The sequence below is a fragment of the Chenopodium album genome, chromosome 11 (assembly GCF_948465745.1).
Source record: "Chenopodium album chromosome 11, dcCheAlbu1.1, whole genome shotgun sequence".
NCBI lineage: Eukaryota > Viridiplantae > Streptophyta > Magnoliopsida > Caryophyllales > Amaranthaceae > Chenopodium > Chenopodium album.
The window spans coordinates 10,286,685-10,304,298 of NC_137844.1; the positions used below are offsets into that span (position 1 = coordinate 10,286,685).

The 17,614-nt window shown below is 31.6% G+C and overlaps 1 protein-coding gene across 2 annotated transcripts; it reads left to right on the forward strand.

The window, feature by feature from the left end:
- Positions 1-7,818: 7,818 nt before the first annotated feature.
- On the forward strand, positions 7,819-12,808 carry LOC145568535 (protein MICROTUBULE BINDING PROTEIN 2C-like). 2 transcript variants are annotated; one of them, XM_081627956.1, is made up of 5 exons: positions 7,819-8,174; positions 8,452-8,529; positions 9,065-9,385; positions 11,885-12,103; positions 12,316-12,808. In XM_081627956.1, exons 1-5 carry the CDS (start codon positions 8,001-8,003, stop codon positions 12,481-12,483), a joined length of 960 nt encoding a protein of 319 aa, XP_081484082.1. In that variant the 5' UTR covers positions 7,819-8,000; the 3' UTR covers positions 12,484-12,808. The 2 variants fall into 2 exon arrangements, with proteins under 2 accessions (XP_081484082.1, XP_081484083.1); XM_081627957.1 differs by lacking the exon at positions 7,819-8,174 and adding an exon at positions 8,201-8,345.
- Positions 12,809-17,614: the final 4,806 nt, after the last annotated feature.

The window sequence follows — 17,614 nt, forward strand, 5'->3', positions numbered from 1 at the left end:
TTTCGAAATTTCTGGGTTTAATTGTTTTTTTGGGGTTTCTAGGTTTAATTGATTTTGATATTTTCATGAATTTTCTGGGTTTTTTAGCCAATTTTTTGGGTTTTTTCGGTGATTTCTGGGTTTTTTTTTCTATTATTATTTTGAGTTCATGAATCTTGGTGTTTTTATTAATTTATGACATAGATTGTGAGTTTTTTTTTTTTTTATGAGTTCATGAGTTTTCTGGTTTTTTCTAAGTTCTTGAGTTTTCTAGGTACATGCATGAGTTTTCTTGTTTTTTTTTTTTAAATTTTTTTTCGCAGTTTATTTTGAGTTTTATTAATTTTGGTGTTTTAATTGATGCATGTATTAGTTTATGACTCCACATAGAAGAAGATTCAAGATGTTGATTTTGGAATATTGATTTTGATATTGTATTTTTTTTTTTTTGTACAATAACAATTTAATGTTGAATATATATGTGATTATATTTCATTGTCTTCTGCGCTCATGTTATGTTGATTGTAATGCTGTTTGGCTTATATTTCATTGTCTGATTTCAAGTGCAAAAATTAAAAAAAAAATTAAAAAATATAATAATATTTTGGGACATTAAGGGCACCGGTTAACCGGTGCTATTAACCATGCATGGGCACCAGTTAACCGGTGTTATTATGCACTTTTCCCACCGATTTTGAACCGGTGGCAAAAACATCCAGGTTTGACATCCCTCAAATAAGCACCGGTTCAAAACCGGTGGGTTAAGCCGGTTTTGAATGAACCGGTGCCAAAATGCTATTTTCTACTAGTGTATGTACCATATCCCCAAACTTGCGTTTAATTATCTTTGTAAATTTTCACTATCACCCATTACCACCTTTTAAGCTGTAGTGATAATTAAAAAAATAAAGGAAAAAAGTTGTTTTGAAATGAATTAGCGTTGACATAAATTAAATTAACTAGGTAATACCTTTTTTTTTTTTTTTTTATTTATTAAACATATATAAGACTTTTTTTTTCTTACAAATATGCATACAAATCATTTTCATAAACTTTAGTTAGCTTGCATGATCAATACAATTAGTGAATTAGTTGATGCAACTTCCTAGTCGGTCATTTAGTTGGTGCAACTTATTAGCTTGAGATGTGGGGCTCACCGTTGTCCACTCATTCAGTTTGTAAAATCAATTTTCACAGACACGTGTGAAATTCATGTCACCTACTCTTCATCTTTTTTTTTTTTTCTTTTTTTTTTCATATAATTAAAATAAAAATCCCCTACATACAAGACGAGTTGTTCATAGAAATGAGTCAAGAAGCTATTTGTATTTATTCCCAAAAAAAAAGAAGCTAGTTGTAGTGATACTCTTCGTTGGAACTTAGAAATAGGCTATATGTTACAATCATCAATAACTTAATACTAAAACAGACATCGAGAGTGATACATGTCACATTCTGGTGCCGTTTTTTTCCCTCCAAAACTCCTCTTCCTTTTTTTTTTTTTTTTTTGTGAATATTTGATTCTATAATAATGTCATTCCAAATCTTTTATATTATTTTTATGACAAATATATATTCTTTTTTATTTGGGGTTCATAATTATTCTATATACATTTACCTAAATAAATATTTCAACTCTTTTTTAACTATCTTTTAAATGGAGTAGTATTAGATTTTGCCAAAAAAGTAATAATAAATTGATTCATATAATAGATATTATAGAAATTACTTTAAAACATCACTTTTTTTTTCTTTTTTTTTTTTTAATACCTTAGCTAGCTAATATTTTATTTCAATTTCAATTTAATATCACTATATATTTAAGTTAATTACAATTTTATTTCTGAAAATTTTACTACTATACGTACATATTATCACAAATTAAGGATTTATAGAGTACATTATAGGTGTATTGTGTATAGCTATAAAATAAAAGTTGTGTTTGACAAATGAGTTTTTAGATATAAAAGGGGATATAGTATTTGTAATTTTGTGTATGTTTGTGTAATTTTTTTTTTTTTTTGACAAAGAAGATTTTAGTTTGTTGTTTGATTGATTTTTGATGTTTATTAAAAATGCATTTATTTATAAGTATTTACTAATATGACCACAAGATCTGATCAAATCAATTACGGCTTGAAAAATTATCAGGTTTGGGCAGCCTAAAAATTCCATTTTTAGATTAATTTTCGCTTTGCCTATTAATATATTTTATGACATTATAATTTCTATATATTTTATTTGTATGTTTTATCAAATATTATTTGTTGGATATAATTAATTTTCTTACAAAAATTAGACTTACCGTGCATGGCACGGGCCTTAAGCTAGTGAAGCAAATATTTTTTAACACAAAACATATTATTAGATGTTAAATTTTCTAGATTTTTTCATTATTATTATTTTTTAATATAAAAAGATATGACTTGTGAGTTGTGACGTAGGAGTGATAGTTACAAAATAACCACCATATGGAATCATTTGAAGCATGTAAATGACAAAAGCTGAAAACAAAATATAATATCAACATTTCATGGATCATGCGATTTTAATGTTTCTCTCATAACAATACAAATTTATGAAAAATATTGTTAGCCTCATCATATCATACAAACAAATGCTTGTAAAAATCATGATGAAAAATAACATTTTTTTGTGAAAATGATGACAAAGAAGCAAAATGTCCTTTTGTTGATACCAACTTCAATTGTCACGATCTTTGACAAGTATAATAGCGATAATCAAAGTGCTATCAAAACTAATTTCAATCTTTTTCCAAACTAACATTTATAATAATTTTCTCACAAATATCATGGCCTTTTGACCTACATCAATCCACGTTGCATCCAAATTTCAAAATTTTCTTATCATAATATACAGTGGCGGAACCAAAAATTTTACTTTAGGAGAGCCAAGATCAATTACACTTATCTTAATCTCAACATAATTTCTAATTTCTCATTGGACAATACATAATATTTTTATCCTTTATAAAAAAACAATAATGAAGTGTTCGCAGAAAAAATAAATTCAACAACCATACATTAATAAGAACCATGTATATAATGGGCGTTACTTCACTTACTTTCAAATGTGAAATGTAGGAGAAAAAATTATTAGAATTACTTGCAGTAGGAAGTTTGTTAATTAGGCCCTTCGTTAATCCCACTAACTTGCAAGATACACCAAACAATAAACAAATAAAAGAGTCAAAAAATACAAACAATATAAATGAGTAAAAATATAAAAATAATAAATGAGTGCAACAATATTGGAACAATTGACTTCCATGCAAATAATGATCTAAGCTAAAAAAGTGCACGAAGTTTATAAGATAATAATAAATGGGAAATAATAAATGGGGGTAAAAAGGTAAACGAACATTTTAAAGGGTAAAATGGTCCGTGCACTATTCATAAGAGTCATTTTCTACTACTTTTTATAAAGTAGGGAAGTAGGGATATATATATATATATGGAAATGGAAGTTTCAATTTAGATGCATCATTTTCTCTTTTAATCAATAAATTCTCTCTATCTTTCTCATATCACATGGGCTCTCTTTATTTTTTTTTTCTATCTCTCTCTATTCCAAAAATTGTCTAGAAGTCCACAATTTCAAAAGTGATGCATCTAATAAAAAATGTAGGGACATACAAAATAAAGTTATGAAGATTTCAACCAATTCGAGGGACATACAAAATAGTTTCTTATTTAGAACTAGTGTGTTGACCCAAGCGTTGCCTTAGGATGTTACTTAGAGTTTTTTTTTTTTTTTTTTTTTTTTTGAAGGGTTTGAATTTTTTTAGTATTAATAATTTAGAATATAATGTTAAAATATTTAAAAGAATTGAAAGAGTAATTGAGTTTCATTTGCTTTTAGTTTGGGTGTTTTTTTTATTCTACATTTTTATACATTTATGTGGATGAAATGGAATTGCTAGTTAATATGGCAAGACGTGTGGTATTTATTCCATGAGGTTAGAGGTTCAAACCTCTTTCTATGCGTTTTTTAACATTGTCATGAAATATTGAATCGTGACGTGGCATGATGCCATTGATTATTGAGTGGTGATGTGGCACATAAACGTTTGTAGGAACGTTTTTTAATATACTACGTATAAAAGTATAGATATATAAATATAGATATTGAGATATACGAAGTATACTATTGTTTGCATATTAAAGATTATGAGTGTAAATAAAGTGATTATACATTTATACCTAAGCTAAATATATTATGAGAAATTATTGATAATTAGATAAGAGGAGAATGATAAAACTTTGTATTCGTAAACTTTATTAGAGACATACATATATGAAAAAGTTGATCCATGCAGTAATATTGTACTCTATTCGTTTATTGATAGTTGTACTATTTTGACTTTTAATACTATTTTTTCGGTGGAATTTGGGTGAGGTTAAAGATCCAGCAACTCTATATTTGGCAGCTCCACTATGCAAGATGGTACATACACCTGTACTCTTTATTACTCTTTATATATATATATATATATATATATATATATATATATATATATATATATATATATATATATATCACATGACTGTATTTTTATATTTATAAGTATATATTACGTGTCGAAAAAAAAATTATCAATTTCAAACACCAAAAGATTTTATGCGTTTGTGCAAGAAGGATTTAAGGAAAGCGTCCACGCGAATTGAAGGAAAGTGTCTGCGCAAGGGGGTAAATTGAAGGAAAGCATCTGCGCAAGGGGGTGAATTGAAGGAAAGCATCCGCACAAAATGAATTGAAGGAAAGCGTCTGCGCAAGATGAATTGAAGGAAAGCGTCCGCATGGGCTATGGTGCCACATCTAGGGGTGTGCAGAAATGGACCTGGACCGGAAAATCGACCTAGACCAGACCGGGAGATTTCGGGTCGGTTTTCGGTCCCCACAAATTGGCGATTCCGGGTAAAAATCGGAATATTTCGGTTCGGACCGGAAAGTGTATTTTTGTAATATTTTTGGTAAAAATATTAAATTTAATGTTTATTTTCTAAAAAATTTAGGTACAAAAGTTGTAATTTATAAATTCTAGGTGCTAAATAGGAAAGAACGCAAACAAAAACAAGATGTTAAAACTGTATGTATATATTAAGATACTAAAAATGCAAAAAAAAAAAAAGGCCAGTCCAAAACCGGACCGAACCAGAATAAATAGGTCCGGACCGGTTGATTACGGTCCGGTCCCGGTCCCCAAAAAAAGTCGATTCCGGGTTCCGATCCATTCCGGTCCCGGTTCGGTGCACAGCCCTAGCCACATCCATGCACTAGGCTTAATTGCTCACATTTGTGACGCATGTCTTCTTCGTTGTTCAATGTTTTATGTGATTAGTTATCATATTTACGGATTTCTTATAACGACTTTAGGCATATTGTTTGGAGAGTAAGGGGTATTAGAGTTTCCTTATTATTGTATATTATAAAAGAACTACTGGGATATGTAGGTTAATTAGGTTGTTAAGACATTAAAAGACTCCTTGTATATTCCTCTTGTTTTCTCTATTACATTGAAGAAAACTATTGAATCCCCCCATCGGTGGAGTAGGTCTGTTTAGTTGACCAAACTATGTAAATCCTTGTGTGTTTTGATCATCTTCTTTATATCTTCCTCAACCGTTAATTTATTCATTGACTATTGCTCGACTGGTTCCTTTTCGGTTAAAGCCCTTTCTACACTATTCAAATGCAACACCACCTATTTTATAACAGATATTCATCAATTTCATCCACTTACTCTAGTATAATGTTTTAATTTTGTAGGAAAAATGAAGGATTGAGTGTTCAATTTTCTGCTTGTTTATGGATACAAATTTTTTATTTGGAGAAGAAAATTGAGGAGGAACTGAAAAAACTAAAATGTCATCTATGAGGAAAAAGAAAGATATAAGACGTGTAAAATTTGCATGCATTGGCCCGATGCACGACTAAACCACTAGCTATGTTTTTAAAAGAAAAGCTCTAGTGCAACCAAGTCCGATTCACGCATTATCGCACCATGTTGTATATACATATTGAAGCCAAACACTTATTTTATAATGCTTTGTTGTACTTTACTTAAAAAAGGTAGTCCAAGCTCAACCCACGATGTAATACCTCGTATTTTTGAGAAATATTTTCTAATAAAATAAATTAATTTCTAAAAAGAGTATGTTTATAAATCATTTAATTATTTGAATTTTAATTTGGAGCTAAAACGATACTTAATATTTAAATTCATATCAATTTATAACATAAACTTTTTATTATATAATTTTAATAAGTAATCATGTGTAATTATAATATCAACTATTTATAATTTTGTAGATAAATATATAAATAAATACAATAGCCCTTATGGCTATTTATAAACATAATTGAGAATTGATGTCAAAATCACGTACAAATCGGTGTAATTAATGTTAAGTTATTATCAATATTTCATTTTTAGTTTCTTATACATAACCTTTAAGGAGTATGTTTATCATTTTCTAAAAAATAAAAGGAAAAAGGTATAAGAAGCTAAAAGTGGAAAGAATAGACAATCAATCGATCATCAATCGATCAATAATCAATAACTATATACTAAAACACACACCAGCAATGACACATGTCAAATTCTGGTGTGTCCTTAGTTTTTTTTTTTTTTTTTTTTTTTTTTTAAAAAAAAAAATCCTATTATAAAACTTTTATATTTTAGGAAATTTTAATAATTGTCATAGTTAGCCTTATAAAATAAGTAAAAATCTTTTACATCCTATAGATGGATATGCAAGCCAACTACTATAGGTATGTGGTCCGGCAACATATAATTACTTAAAAAATGCAATCTTTGAGAATTTATTTAAGAATATAATCTTCATAATACTTGACAAGAATAATTACTGAATTAGGGATATATATATATAGTTTATAAATACTTCTTTGATTAATAGTAAGAAATAAAAAGGATACATCAATTTTGTGTTTGAAAATTTAAAATTACACATACAATCAAAGACCACTACAAGAAAATGCATTTGTAGCGATCAATATTAGCAAATGATTTTAAAAACGGTTGCTAATTACTGACCATTATGATAGTCGGTTACTAACTACCAACCGTTTTAAAAATCAGTCATTTGACATAATTATAAAATACTCATTCGACTAAATTAAAGTACTAAACCACACTTTCATGTGATATTCAATGTTTAAATTTTTGTAAAGACATGAAATAAGAGAAAATAACCATATTTTGGTAAAAATTTGTTCACAATATAGTTTTAGAAATTTTTTTATTTAAATATATTGCTAATTTAATAATGAAAATTAAAATATACCGTGCATGGCACGAGATCTGACCTAGATTATAAACATTTATTACACCGATTTAATCGTAAATTGTCGATAAATTTCCAACTTAATATTCCCTTCGTTTTTAAATAATTGATTCACTTTTCATTTACGGTCGTTTTTAAATACTTGCTCCATTTCCTTATTTGGAAAGCTTTTACAATATTTGATTCATTTCTCTCAACTAGTGAACCCAACATAAATAGCATTTTATTAATTTCATATTCTTTTTTCTCCAATTCTCTTAACTACTTTTGCTTTTTATAATTTTTTTTTTCCACCTACCCCGCTACCTCCATATTTTATTACCTTTTTTAATTTCTCCTAAAACTATACATAGAGAAATAGAACAGGTACTTAAAAATAAAGGGTATTAAAAAATAAAATATATTAAATGTTTATATACAACCCTAGCATTATCCGAGAGAGAGGAAAAAAAAAATAATCACAAATTCACAATTTGAAATGCAAAGAGAGGGAGTGAGATAAAAAAAAAAAAAATTAAAGAGGGGCAATTGAGTGAAGTGTTGGAGTGTTTCTGAATCAAACTCTTCTTCCTCACTCAATCGACGGCGGAAATTTTTTCTTCTTCGATCTTCATCCGACACTCAAATTTCAAATCAACTCGCTCTCACTCACTCACTCACTCACTCACTCCCCACATTTCGAGGAGAGAGAAAATGTATTCAGGAAGAAGAGGGCCAGAAGAACAAGACTACGTGGAAATGGATGAGAGGTCTTCGGCCAGTTTTAATGGCGACCACCCGAATAATAAATCTGGGTTCAGCGATAATTTGGATCGGGTTTTATACAACGATCTTGTTGAAATCGTTCCTCTCGTTCAATCCCTTATCGTAATTTTCTCTCTTTCTCTCTCCTCTTTTGTTTTCTTCTTCTTCCCCAAATTTTTAATTTTGAATTTTGATTTTTTGAATCCGCGAAATGTGGAAGAAGAAGAGGAAATTATTATTATGGGGAAAATTTCGAGATTTTGTCTCGCTTTCTGTGGCAATAGTTCTTCTTCGGTCTCTTTCTTTGATTTGGGATTAATTCATTCTACATTGCCCTAATTTCTGGTGTAATTATGTAAAATAATTTGATTCTAATTTGATTTTAATTTGAATTATATAGGATCGGAACGCTACCAGCTCATTTACCAGACGGGGTTCTATGATTTATACCAAGACACCTTCTAGAGATTCCAAGAAGGTAAAATTTTTGGGTACCACCCCAAAGACTTTAACAAACTAAGCTAGTTGACATCAATATTTTTAAAAATTGTAACTTTTGTGTATTGGGTTGTAAATGTTTAACCTGGCATTTGGGGTTGGAGGGGTAGGGGGGTAAGATGAAATTGTCAAATGTGTATGTTAAAGGATATTTTGTGGAAAATGCAAGTGCAAGGATGACATGATAATTGTGCAATGTATGAACAAATGAATGAAGAAGTTGGGATATTGAGAAATTGAAGAAAATGTACCAACATTGTTAAGTTTTTAAGTCTGCTTAATATTCTGTAAAAAGTAGATTGATAGCACTTTAGAGAGTCTCATTGCTTGCATTCTCTTTTAATTTTTTCCGCTTGAAGTCATTCTGTTGCGTAATTAAGTGATTGCATTTTGGTCCATAGGGTTTAAGTAAGGCCATGGAGTATGAAGTTGATGTAACTCAATTTGTGACAATGATTGCAAAAGTTATGTGCTTGAGACAATTTTTAAAATGGGTTTTGTTTTGCTTTCATCAGAATAATAGGAATGGAGTTAAGTCTAAGCATGCAGATAAAGTACAAGACAAGTATTCTAAGAATGATACAGATGGATCTCCAGATGATCAATCAGTTTCCTCAGCAACTATGGCTGCAGAAAAAGAAGAGTTGAACTCTCTTCGGGAGCAGGTAGAGGATCTACGACGGCAATTGGCGGAAAAGGATGAACTCTTAAAAGCAGCAGAAAAGTCTAAGAGTCAAATTAATTTAATTCAGTCACAAGTAAATGAGTTGAAGCAATTCGCCTCTGAAAAGGATTCTCTGGTTAAGTCAAGTCTATCGCAGCTAAATGATGCTAAGGTATTGCTCTGCCTGATTTTATTTACTGTGTCTTGATGTCTTCGCTGTTTTCTTGTATAAAATTATATCTATTAGGTATTCTTGCTTTTCTGCATGTTGCTAATAGATTATGCAGCTCTTGTGGACCAGTTGCTAAAAACTGTAACATGATGCTACTCTCATAGTTGTGACTGGCATAAATTTAAATTGCTTGAAATTTTATAAGGTGTGCAGTTTACCTGGTCCTGCTTGAGCTTATGAGCTGTATACTCTTGGGATTCTCTGAGAACTAATAATGTAGACATTATGAACATAAGTGACAAGTAGCCTTGAATGCTTGATATCTTTGGAAAAGGTTCTATTAGATATCTTTAAGCACCAGGGGCAATGGCAGGACTACACTCTCGTCCGTTATCTGTGAGACTGTTGCAGCTTCTCGTATCATTGCCCTTCAAACTCTAGCATAGTCCATGTTTAAATGTTTTGTATCAAGTTTCTTGTCTGTTGCAATTGTTCTGCTGTGTCTGTGTATTCTGCATCAACCTTTTATTTGGGTACTGGCAGTGTATACTGCATCAATGCATTTACATGGCCCATCTAGACCCAAGGTATAATTGCTTGTATTTTAACCTGTATAAACTCACGCAGGGCCATAGTCGGTAGACAGGTAGTCTAGTGGATGGGTCTTTCTTTATTCCTAACAGAAGACTTCTTTTCATTAACTACGTATTGCCAACTGCCAAGATTATTTAAAGGGTTTAATTGTCACCAGTTTGCTGGAGTCGGAAGTTTGTGGAATTATGGGTGTTGTTACATCAGAAGCTAAAGTAATTATTGAATCTTGATTGGGGGGGAACCCATTAATGGAAAATTGCAAACATCAGTAAAATAAAGGGGGAGGCTGGTGAGGGTTTGTCACAAATGAGAAAGCAAGGCGGTTGGAATATTTGTATCTGAACTTTCAGCTTTTTCATTTGAGAAATTGTCTGTGTTGAAAAATTTCTTTCTATATTCTTCTTTGAACCTACAGGCCTACAGCCCGTTCTTCTTCTTCTTTCTTTTTTTTTTTTTTTTTTTTTTTTTTTGGGTCATCTCTTGGATGGAAGGAGTTAAGAACATGATGAAGTTGGGTTTGCAGGAACATTTAACATTGGACAGAGTGGGATTTAAGTAGAGGATCATTGTTAATGAGTATAGGAGATAAAATTTTGGTTCATGTAGCTGCCCCTATCTTTTGGGTTAAGGATTTGATTGATGTTATTGTTTAAACATTTGTTCATCTAGCACTTTATGTAAGTGCAGGTATGAATTTGAATACATAATATGGCGTTGTGGATAGGAAAGGGGTGTTGTTCATAGAACTTACTTCTTGCTCTAGTTATAATCTGATCAGAGCACAGGGAGAAGTTACCAGGGCTCTAAAAGGCTAATTCTAAACAAGTGTCTAGTTGGAGTGATTTATATGAAAAATTATTATAGGAGTCTTGACACTCTTAACTCTGGATACTCTTGATTGTTACTGAACTGTTTTTCTGTAGAGATATCCTTGGTCTTTCTTTTGTGAAAGATGAGTTAATGTTGAAGTTCATGAGGATCACAAAGCTGTATTTATCTTATTTGATCATCGAGTGTTGTCCTGAATTTGAACAGTTAATGCTCTTGAGACTTGAGAACTCTAGGGATCTAAGCATTTACTTACTGAATGGTTGAATGATGGTTTGTTAACATAAAGTCATTAGTCCTACCCATTTACTATTCACAAGATCATTTTTTTTTTTTTTTACCATGTCTAATAGTGTATATATAAGAAAAAACATTATCAAGCTGAATCTTATTAGATTCATATTGTTATGAATTTTCAATATCAACTTTGTATGACTATTAATACTCAAATTAAAGATATTAATGGCCTAAGTAGTGTAGTGCATTGGAAACGGTGTAAAATGCAAAAAATGCAAGTGAGTATAACTTAGGAAATTCTATTGCTTCAATTATGCGTTTGATTCATCATCAATCAATCTTCATACTCTATACTGCTAGAATTTAATTAGAAAAAAAAAAAAAAAAAAAAAGAAAACCCCTTTAGGGAGACATGTGTCGCCTCCTCCTTTAATCTTGTTCCCCCCCCCCCCCCCCCCCTCCTCTCTCTTTTTCCATGACTCTTTTGAGTCTTTCCCTGGTCTCCTCGCCTCTTACTCTTTCTCATACCCTAATTAGAGCCAATTCTCAATTTATAGACTTCAATTAGAATCACTATTTTTTCCCCCCATTTTTCAGGACTCTTTTGAGTATTTTCGCTGGTTTCCTTGCCTCTTCCCCTTTCTCTTACCCTTATAAAGCCAATTCTCAATTTATAGACTTCAGTTAGTCTCTAATCGATGAAATAGGCTTATTTTACCCATATAGATGAAAGAGGCTTATTTTACCCATAGTGTTCTGTAAAAGCGTATCTTCAGCTTTGCCATATTTTAATGCAATCAATTGTTTTTTTATGAATATTGTCTTGTTATTTTTGCTCAGATAAAGCTGGCAGACAAACAAGCAGCTGTTGAGAAGTTACAGTGGGAAGCAAAGACATCCAATCAGAAGGCAGAGAGGCTCCAAGAAGAGTTAGATGCCCTGCAGTTGCAGATTTCATCATTAATGCATATATTTGAAGGATTGTCAAAGGACGACGCATTCACTCCGAGTGAGGATTATGACACTTCACCATACTATGTGGATAATCTCCCTGACATAGTAAGTCTTCAATCTCCCACAGTAGTACAGTACTAATTAACATATATCCTGTTCTGTCATTTTATAGGTAGGTGCTGTAGAACTGAACCCTAAAGATCTAAACAACATCAGCTTTATTCAAGCATTTTAGAAGCATTTCAGTCTTAGACTGATATTACATGACTTGATCTTAACCCAACCTGATTTACAATTAAATATATTGATTTCAATAGGACAATGTCGATGAAACTGATCTGCAAAAGATGGAGGAGGCAAGGGAAGCTTATGTTGCAGCGGTCGCTTTGGCTAAAGAGAGGCAAGACGAGGAATCACTTCTTGCCGCAGCTAGAGCAAGGTTACATCTTCAGTTGATTGTTTTCAGTGCCAATGCTGAGTCTTAACGCCCAGCCACTACTGTATTATAAAATTATGCAGGCAAGCTTGTGGTGATCACATCTTTATCATGCAAGGCAGTTCGTTCATGGAGACTCATTTGACGTCTTCAGGATTTGCTGTCACCATCACAAAATTAGATCAGGCAGCCCTCTTTGTTTGGCTTTTGAACTGCATTGTTTATATGTTTAAAAAGAAAGTAAAGAGGTACGGAGTAGCACTTTTGTTTAGGAATGACCAACTCTCATGTTTCATCTGTGTGAGAGTTGTTTAACTGTATGAACTGCGCGCAATGTGAATGGTGAAAAGTTACTAGATTTGGTTTTCAATGTCTCTGATCCCCTGTATTGAATTTATTCCTAAGATTTGTTTGCAAAAAATGTACTTCAGTTAAATGAAAGTATCAACACCATGAAGGAGGCATGCACACTTAATTTTCCAGCGATTCGGGAAATTTTTCAGAATTTACAGCATCTGAGACACGCTGGGCGAGATTTGTATTTTCTGAACCCTGCCCTCCCTGATCTTGGCCATGTAACTGGACTACCCATCCACGCCCATTCCAATCTGCAATAACATGACCAACATTCATATTGTCAGCATATTATCATTAACCAAACCTCGATTTTTTTCTTCTTTTGAATCTGAAAATTAACTTACACAGGGAATTCAAAAGAGGTTGAGCTGGTATTTGATATATTCGATGTGCTTGATTTAGCAGACTCTGAAGCCAGTTCTTCATTCCCCTCGAGTTGATCGTCTTGATCACCCCTAGAATCAGATCCACTGAAGCCACTGGATTGATCAGACTCTATGCTTGACATGTCGTTATCTCCCTTCAATAGGTCATCAATCCTTATCATAACTCCCATTTTAGATTTTGGACTCAAAAAGATATCTTCCTCGTCAATCTGAAAATTGACAGAAACACACAAAAGATATTGATGATTAGGGGACAAAAAAGTTGAATTCTTGTAAGAAAATAGTTGTTTTTACCTCTGTGTTGGGTAACAAACAGTCTCTCCTATAAGCTAGAAGAGCATTGACATTGTTGCCGTCTTGGTCTATCACGTTCCAGGGGGATGATGAAAGTTCTACTTCAGTGTTATGTTCAATCTGGAACTGCTCTTCATAATCCAATTTACTGGACGCTGTTGATTCAACTGATCCATTTCTGCATTCCATCGATTCAGTCGATTCAATATCATGTACGAATTTGTTATTTTCCAACAAATGATCACTAATATTAGTTCCATTGTGGTGCAGCTTAGGACTCATCTCTTCCTCAGCCTGCAGCCAATCACCAATGTCATCATCAGATCAGTACATAACCTGCATTATCGACTAAGGTAAAACTTACTCCTAACATGTTTTAAGGGATTCATATCTAACCTCTTTATTTGGTAAGAAACAGTCTCTTCTATTTATAAGGCTCAGGTGGTTTACATCCTTGTTCTCGTCCCTACAAATGCAGGCGACGCTCCCATGTTCTTCACATTGAGGCTGTTCAAACCCCATTTTCCCATAAAAAAATATTAGATCAGAGTCTTCAAACACCCTCTTGTAATAACATTACTATGGCTAGTCTACTACCATGTTCCTGTGAACATTCTCTTTCGTTATTAGACCATTCAGGCACCCTCTTGGAATAAGATTGAATAAGGTTTAAAGGAAGAGGATCTCGTTCAACTATGTTCACGAATCACATACAAACAATCTGTAAAAAGTTTCATGTAACCTTACCTTTGGACTGTTAGCCATTGGACTATCCTCTATAACATGAAATGCACCGTCCTCTTCGAAGCAGAAAACAATGTAGTCTTCATCAGCAAAGGGAGGCCAATCAGCTTCCTCTACATCACCTGAACCACTGCTATTAGACTGTGTCGAGCCAATATTAATGCGCCTTTTAAGCTTCCTTGGCTTGAGTTTTGAGAGGAATAGTCTAGGGGTGTTGTTACCACCACTCCTAGCCTCATCCTTGGCTATCCAAGTCGTTGATTTGGCTTCCAGTGCTTCTGATTGTCGCGGTGATGATGAGCTTCTAGGAGTGTTATTAGCCCTTGACCTTGGTGGTGACGCTCTTGGTGAAGTGATGAATGTAGTAGTGAAAATCTCTCTTTGTGAAGCTGATGATGAAGGGGATGAAACCGGGTTTGTAGGTGTCGTGACTCGAGAGGATGAAGCAGAGGAAGGAAGAGCAACTCTGTTTCGCCGGTTATTCAAATCTCTGTCATTGATATATGAACATTTGCACATCACTGAAAAAAGAAAAGAATGGTAATGCATTCAGAGAAATAATGGACTCTATTTTCACAAGTATATTGACTTATTGAGGATGAATTTACAGAATCTATCATCAATAGTTTTGCTGTCTTTTCTTTCTTTGCCTTAGCTTTGAGTTGTGGGTGGCATGTTTAGAATAATGGTGTTCATAATTTCAGTTGATTTCTATTTAAAGATTGTTTAAATGAATTATAATGTAATCATCAGAATAATTAAAAGTATAATTCCTTTTAAATAAGGATTTTTTGACGTTTACCAACAAAAAAAAATCAAAAAATTATTTTTTACCACCAAAACTTCTAAAAATTGTTTTTTAACCGTTAGATTTAACGGTTTTCTTGACGTTAGGTGGTAAAAAACAATTTTTAGAATTTTTTTTGGTGGTAAAATAAAAGTTTTAGAAGTTTTGGTGGTAAAAAACAATTTTTTGATTTTTTTTGGTAGTAAAAGTCAAAATTCCCTTTAAATAATAAGGTTGAAGAAATGGTTGAGGACCATAATAGTAGACTAGTAAAACCCATGATGACTAAATCCTAAGTAGCAAGTATACTATCAACATTATAAAAATCCAGTTTCAAATAAAATAAACAACTACTTTCTCTGCCCCTTACGACAATTTTCTATGCATAATCCGGTTGTTGCTTGTGTTTGGTACTTTGGTACAACTAAGTATATATTATATGTCCATGTGTTTGTACCTTGTATGCATACGAGAAATATTGTACTAAGTGAAAACTCTTGCCCTTTACGACTTCATTCAAATATTGTACTTAAACTATGATTTGGTAGATGAAAATACATAAGTGGATAGAACATAAACGAATGGAAGTATTACAATCATATAATGCAAAAATGGAAAAGAAACTTGAATGCACAAACCTTTGCCTTGCAACTTTGCTAACTTCTTGATCATCCAATGTTCGCACATTATTATTCATCATTCATTGGTTTGGTGCAATGTTGAAGAGGAAGAAAACAAAAAGTATATATATGAAATGGGGTTTAATTTGATTCAAACGGTTAAAGGCTTAAAGCACGTGATTAAGAGGGCATGAATATTTGAATTTAAATACCAATTCATATAATTATTAGGTTTTAATAGCTAATAAAATGTGTGTTTAGTGGGCTAAGATCTTAATTTGTAAGGAAAGAGCAAATCAAGGACTTTAATTAGTGTGACATGAACATGAATTTGAAAATCACCCAATTCAATCACCCACTGTGAAAATTATTTGTGGTTACATAATTACTTACGACATCTACTATTGATTATTTTATTTTAATGAAATAGCACAACCTAAGGATTCTAAAAGCCTAACTCTCGATCAAATTAATTAACCATAACCTTTTGTAACTTTTAATAAATTTCAACATTGTTTTCCTTTATAAAGTAGAAATATAAAATTCCTACGTGTTAACACAAGTATATTTTAAAATTTTAAATTATGTAATTCCAGGTGAAACATCTGCTGGTAAAAGTATGGAGTAGTGGCGTAGTCCGTTGAGGAGTTTAAGTTTCAAGCACTGGTATACTAGTGCATAGCCTTTGTTTTCTCTACCTTTCTAGTGTAATGCTCATCAGAATGCAATCAAATAATTTCATTCTCTACTTTTTCTAGGGTAATGCTCATCATAATGCAATCAAATAGTTTCAACTTTGAGACTATATGAGTACTGATATTGGTTATTTTTAATTATTGAATTTATTTTATGCTATATGCATGAATATATATAATATAATACTTCCTTCGTTATTTTTAATTGACACGTTTTAGTCGCGTTTGTCAATGCCTCTTAAATTCAACCATTAATTAATACTCCCTCCGTTTCAATATAATAGTCCCAAATGGAATCAATCACATAAAATAAGAAAAGAAGAATATTGGGAATCTAACATTAAAGTAAAAAACAATTCATAAATAGTTTTGCCTTATTTAAATTTTTTGATTTTTTTTAGGAAAGCATTAGCCATAATTGCATAAATCAAGGGAGTAATTTCTTTACTTAAAGTCATGTCATCAATTTACAATCAATTAATTTAACCAATTAGAATTTAATATGTATAAAATAGGAAATAAAAACTAAGTTAAAAGTGAAATACATTCAATATGAGTATATCTTTTTTAAACGCCCAAAATAGTATATGGGACTAATAAATTGAAACGGAGAGAGTATATTTAATTACCAATAAGTAAAAATTCCACATGACTATATTTTTTTTTATTATGTATAAATTACAAAACACGCTTAAAAGAAAAAGTGTAAGTATAAAAAACGTGTCAACTGAAAAAAAAAAAAAAAAAACATAGAAAAAGCAATTCATAAAAATCCAAATCATAAGGAAATCCATACTATATTCCTTCCCCTTGGCATGATGCCAACAAAGATTCTATATTATGTAACTAAAAAACAAATCCAATCATTGCACAGAACTAACGGCTTGAGATTACAATAATAAACAGATCTTTAGCTAAAATATAATGCTTAGAGTGTCAACACAATTTGGCTCGAAATTGAGATTAAAAAAAGAAAAAATAAAAAAACTCGATTTAGATTTTGAGCCACATTGATACAATAATATAGCTTTGAAATACACCCAATTTAACCATAAATGAAGAAGAAGCTTCATAATCAGAGCAAATGAGGAAACTTCGTTTATATAATGATAGAGGTGGATGGATTACTTTTAATATAGGAGGGAAATTAAGGAGGGAAAAAAAAGAAGAGAGTCAAATTGGTCAAAATTGCAAGTCATTAACCTATTACTAACCAATAATTGACGAAATGCTCACTACATTAATTAGTTGAAAGTACAGATGTCCGCTGATAATTAACGAAATGCTCACTGTAATA

What these genes read in the sequence shown, in the direction of transcription:
- LOC145568535 (XM_081627956.1), top strand. Translation starts at nt 8,001, where the DNA reads ATGTATTCAGGAAGAAGAGGGCCAGAAGAACAAGACTACGTGGAAATG. An exon ending in CTTCTAGAGATTCCAAGAAG is followed by an intron (nt 8,530 to 9,064) that starts GTAAAATTTTTG and finishes TGCTTTCATCAG; the next exon opens with AATAATAGGAATGGAGTTAA. An exon ending in TGGATAATCTCCCTGACATA is followed by an intron (nt 12,104 to 12,315) that starts GTAAGTCTTCAA and finishes TGATTTCAATAG; the next exon opens with GACAATGTCGATGAAACTGA.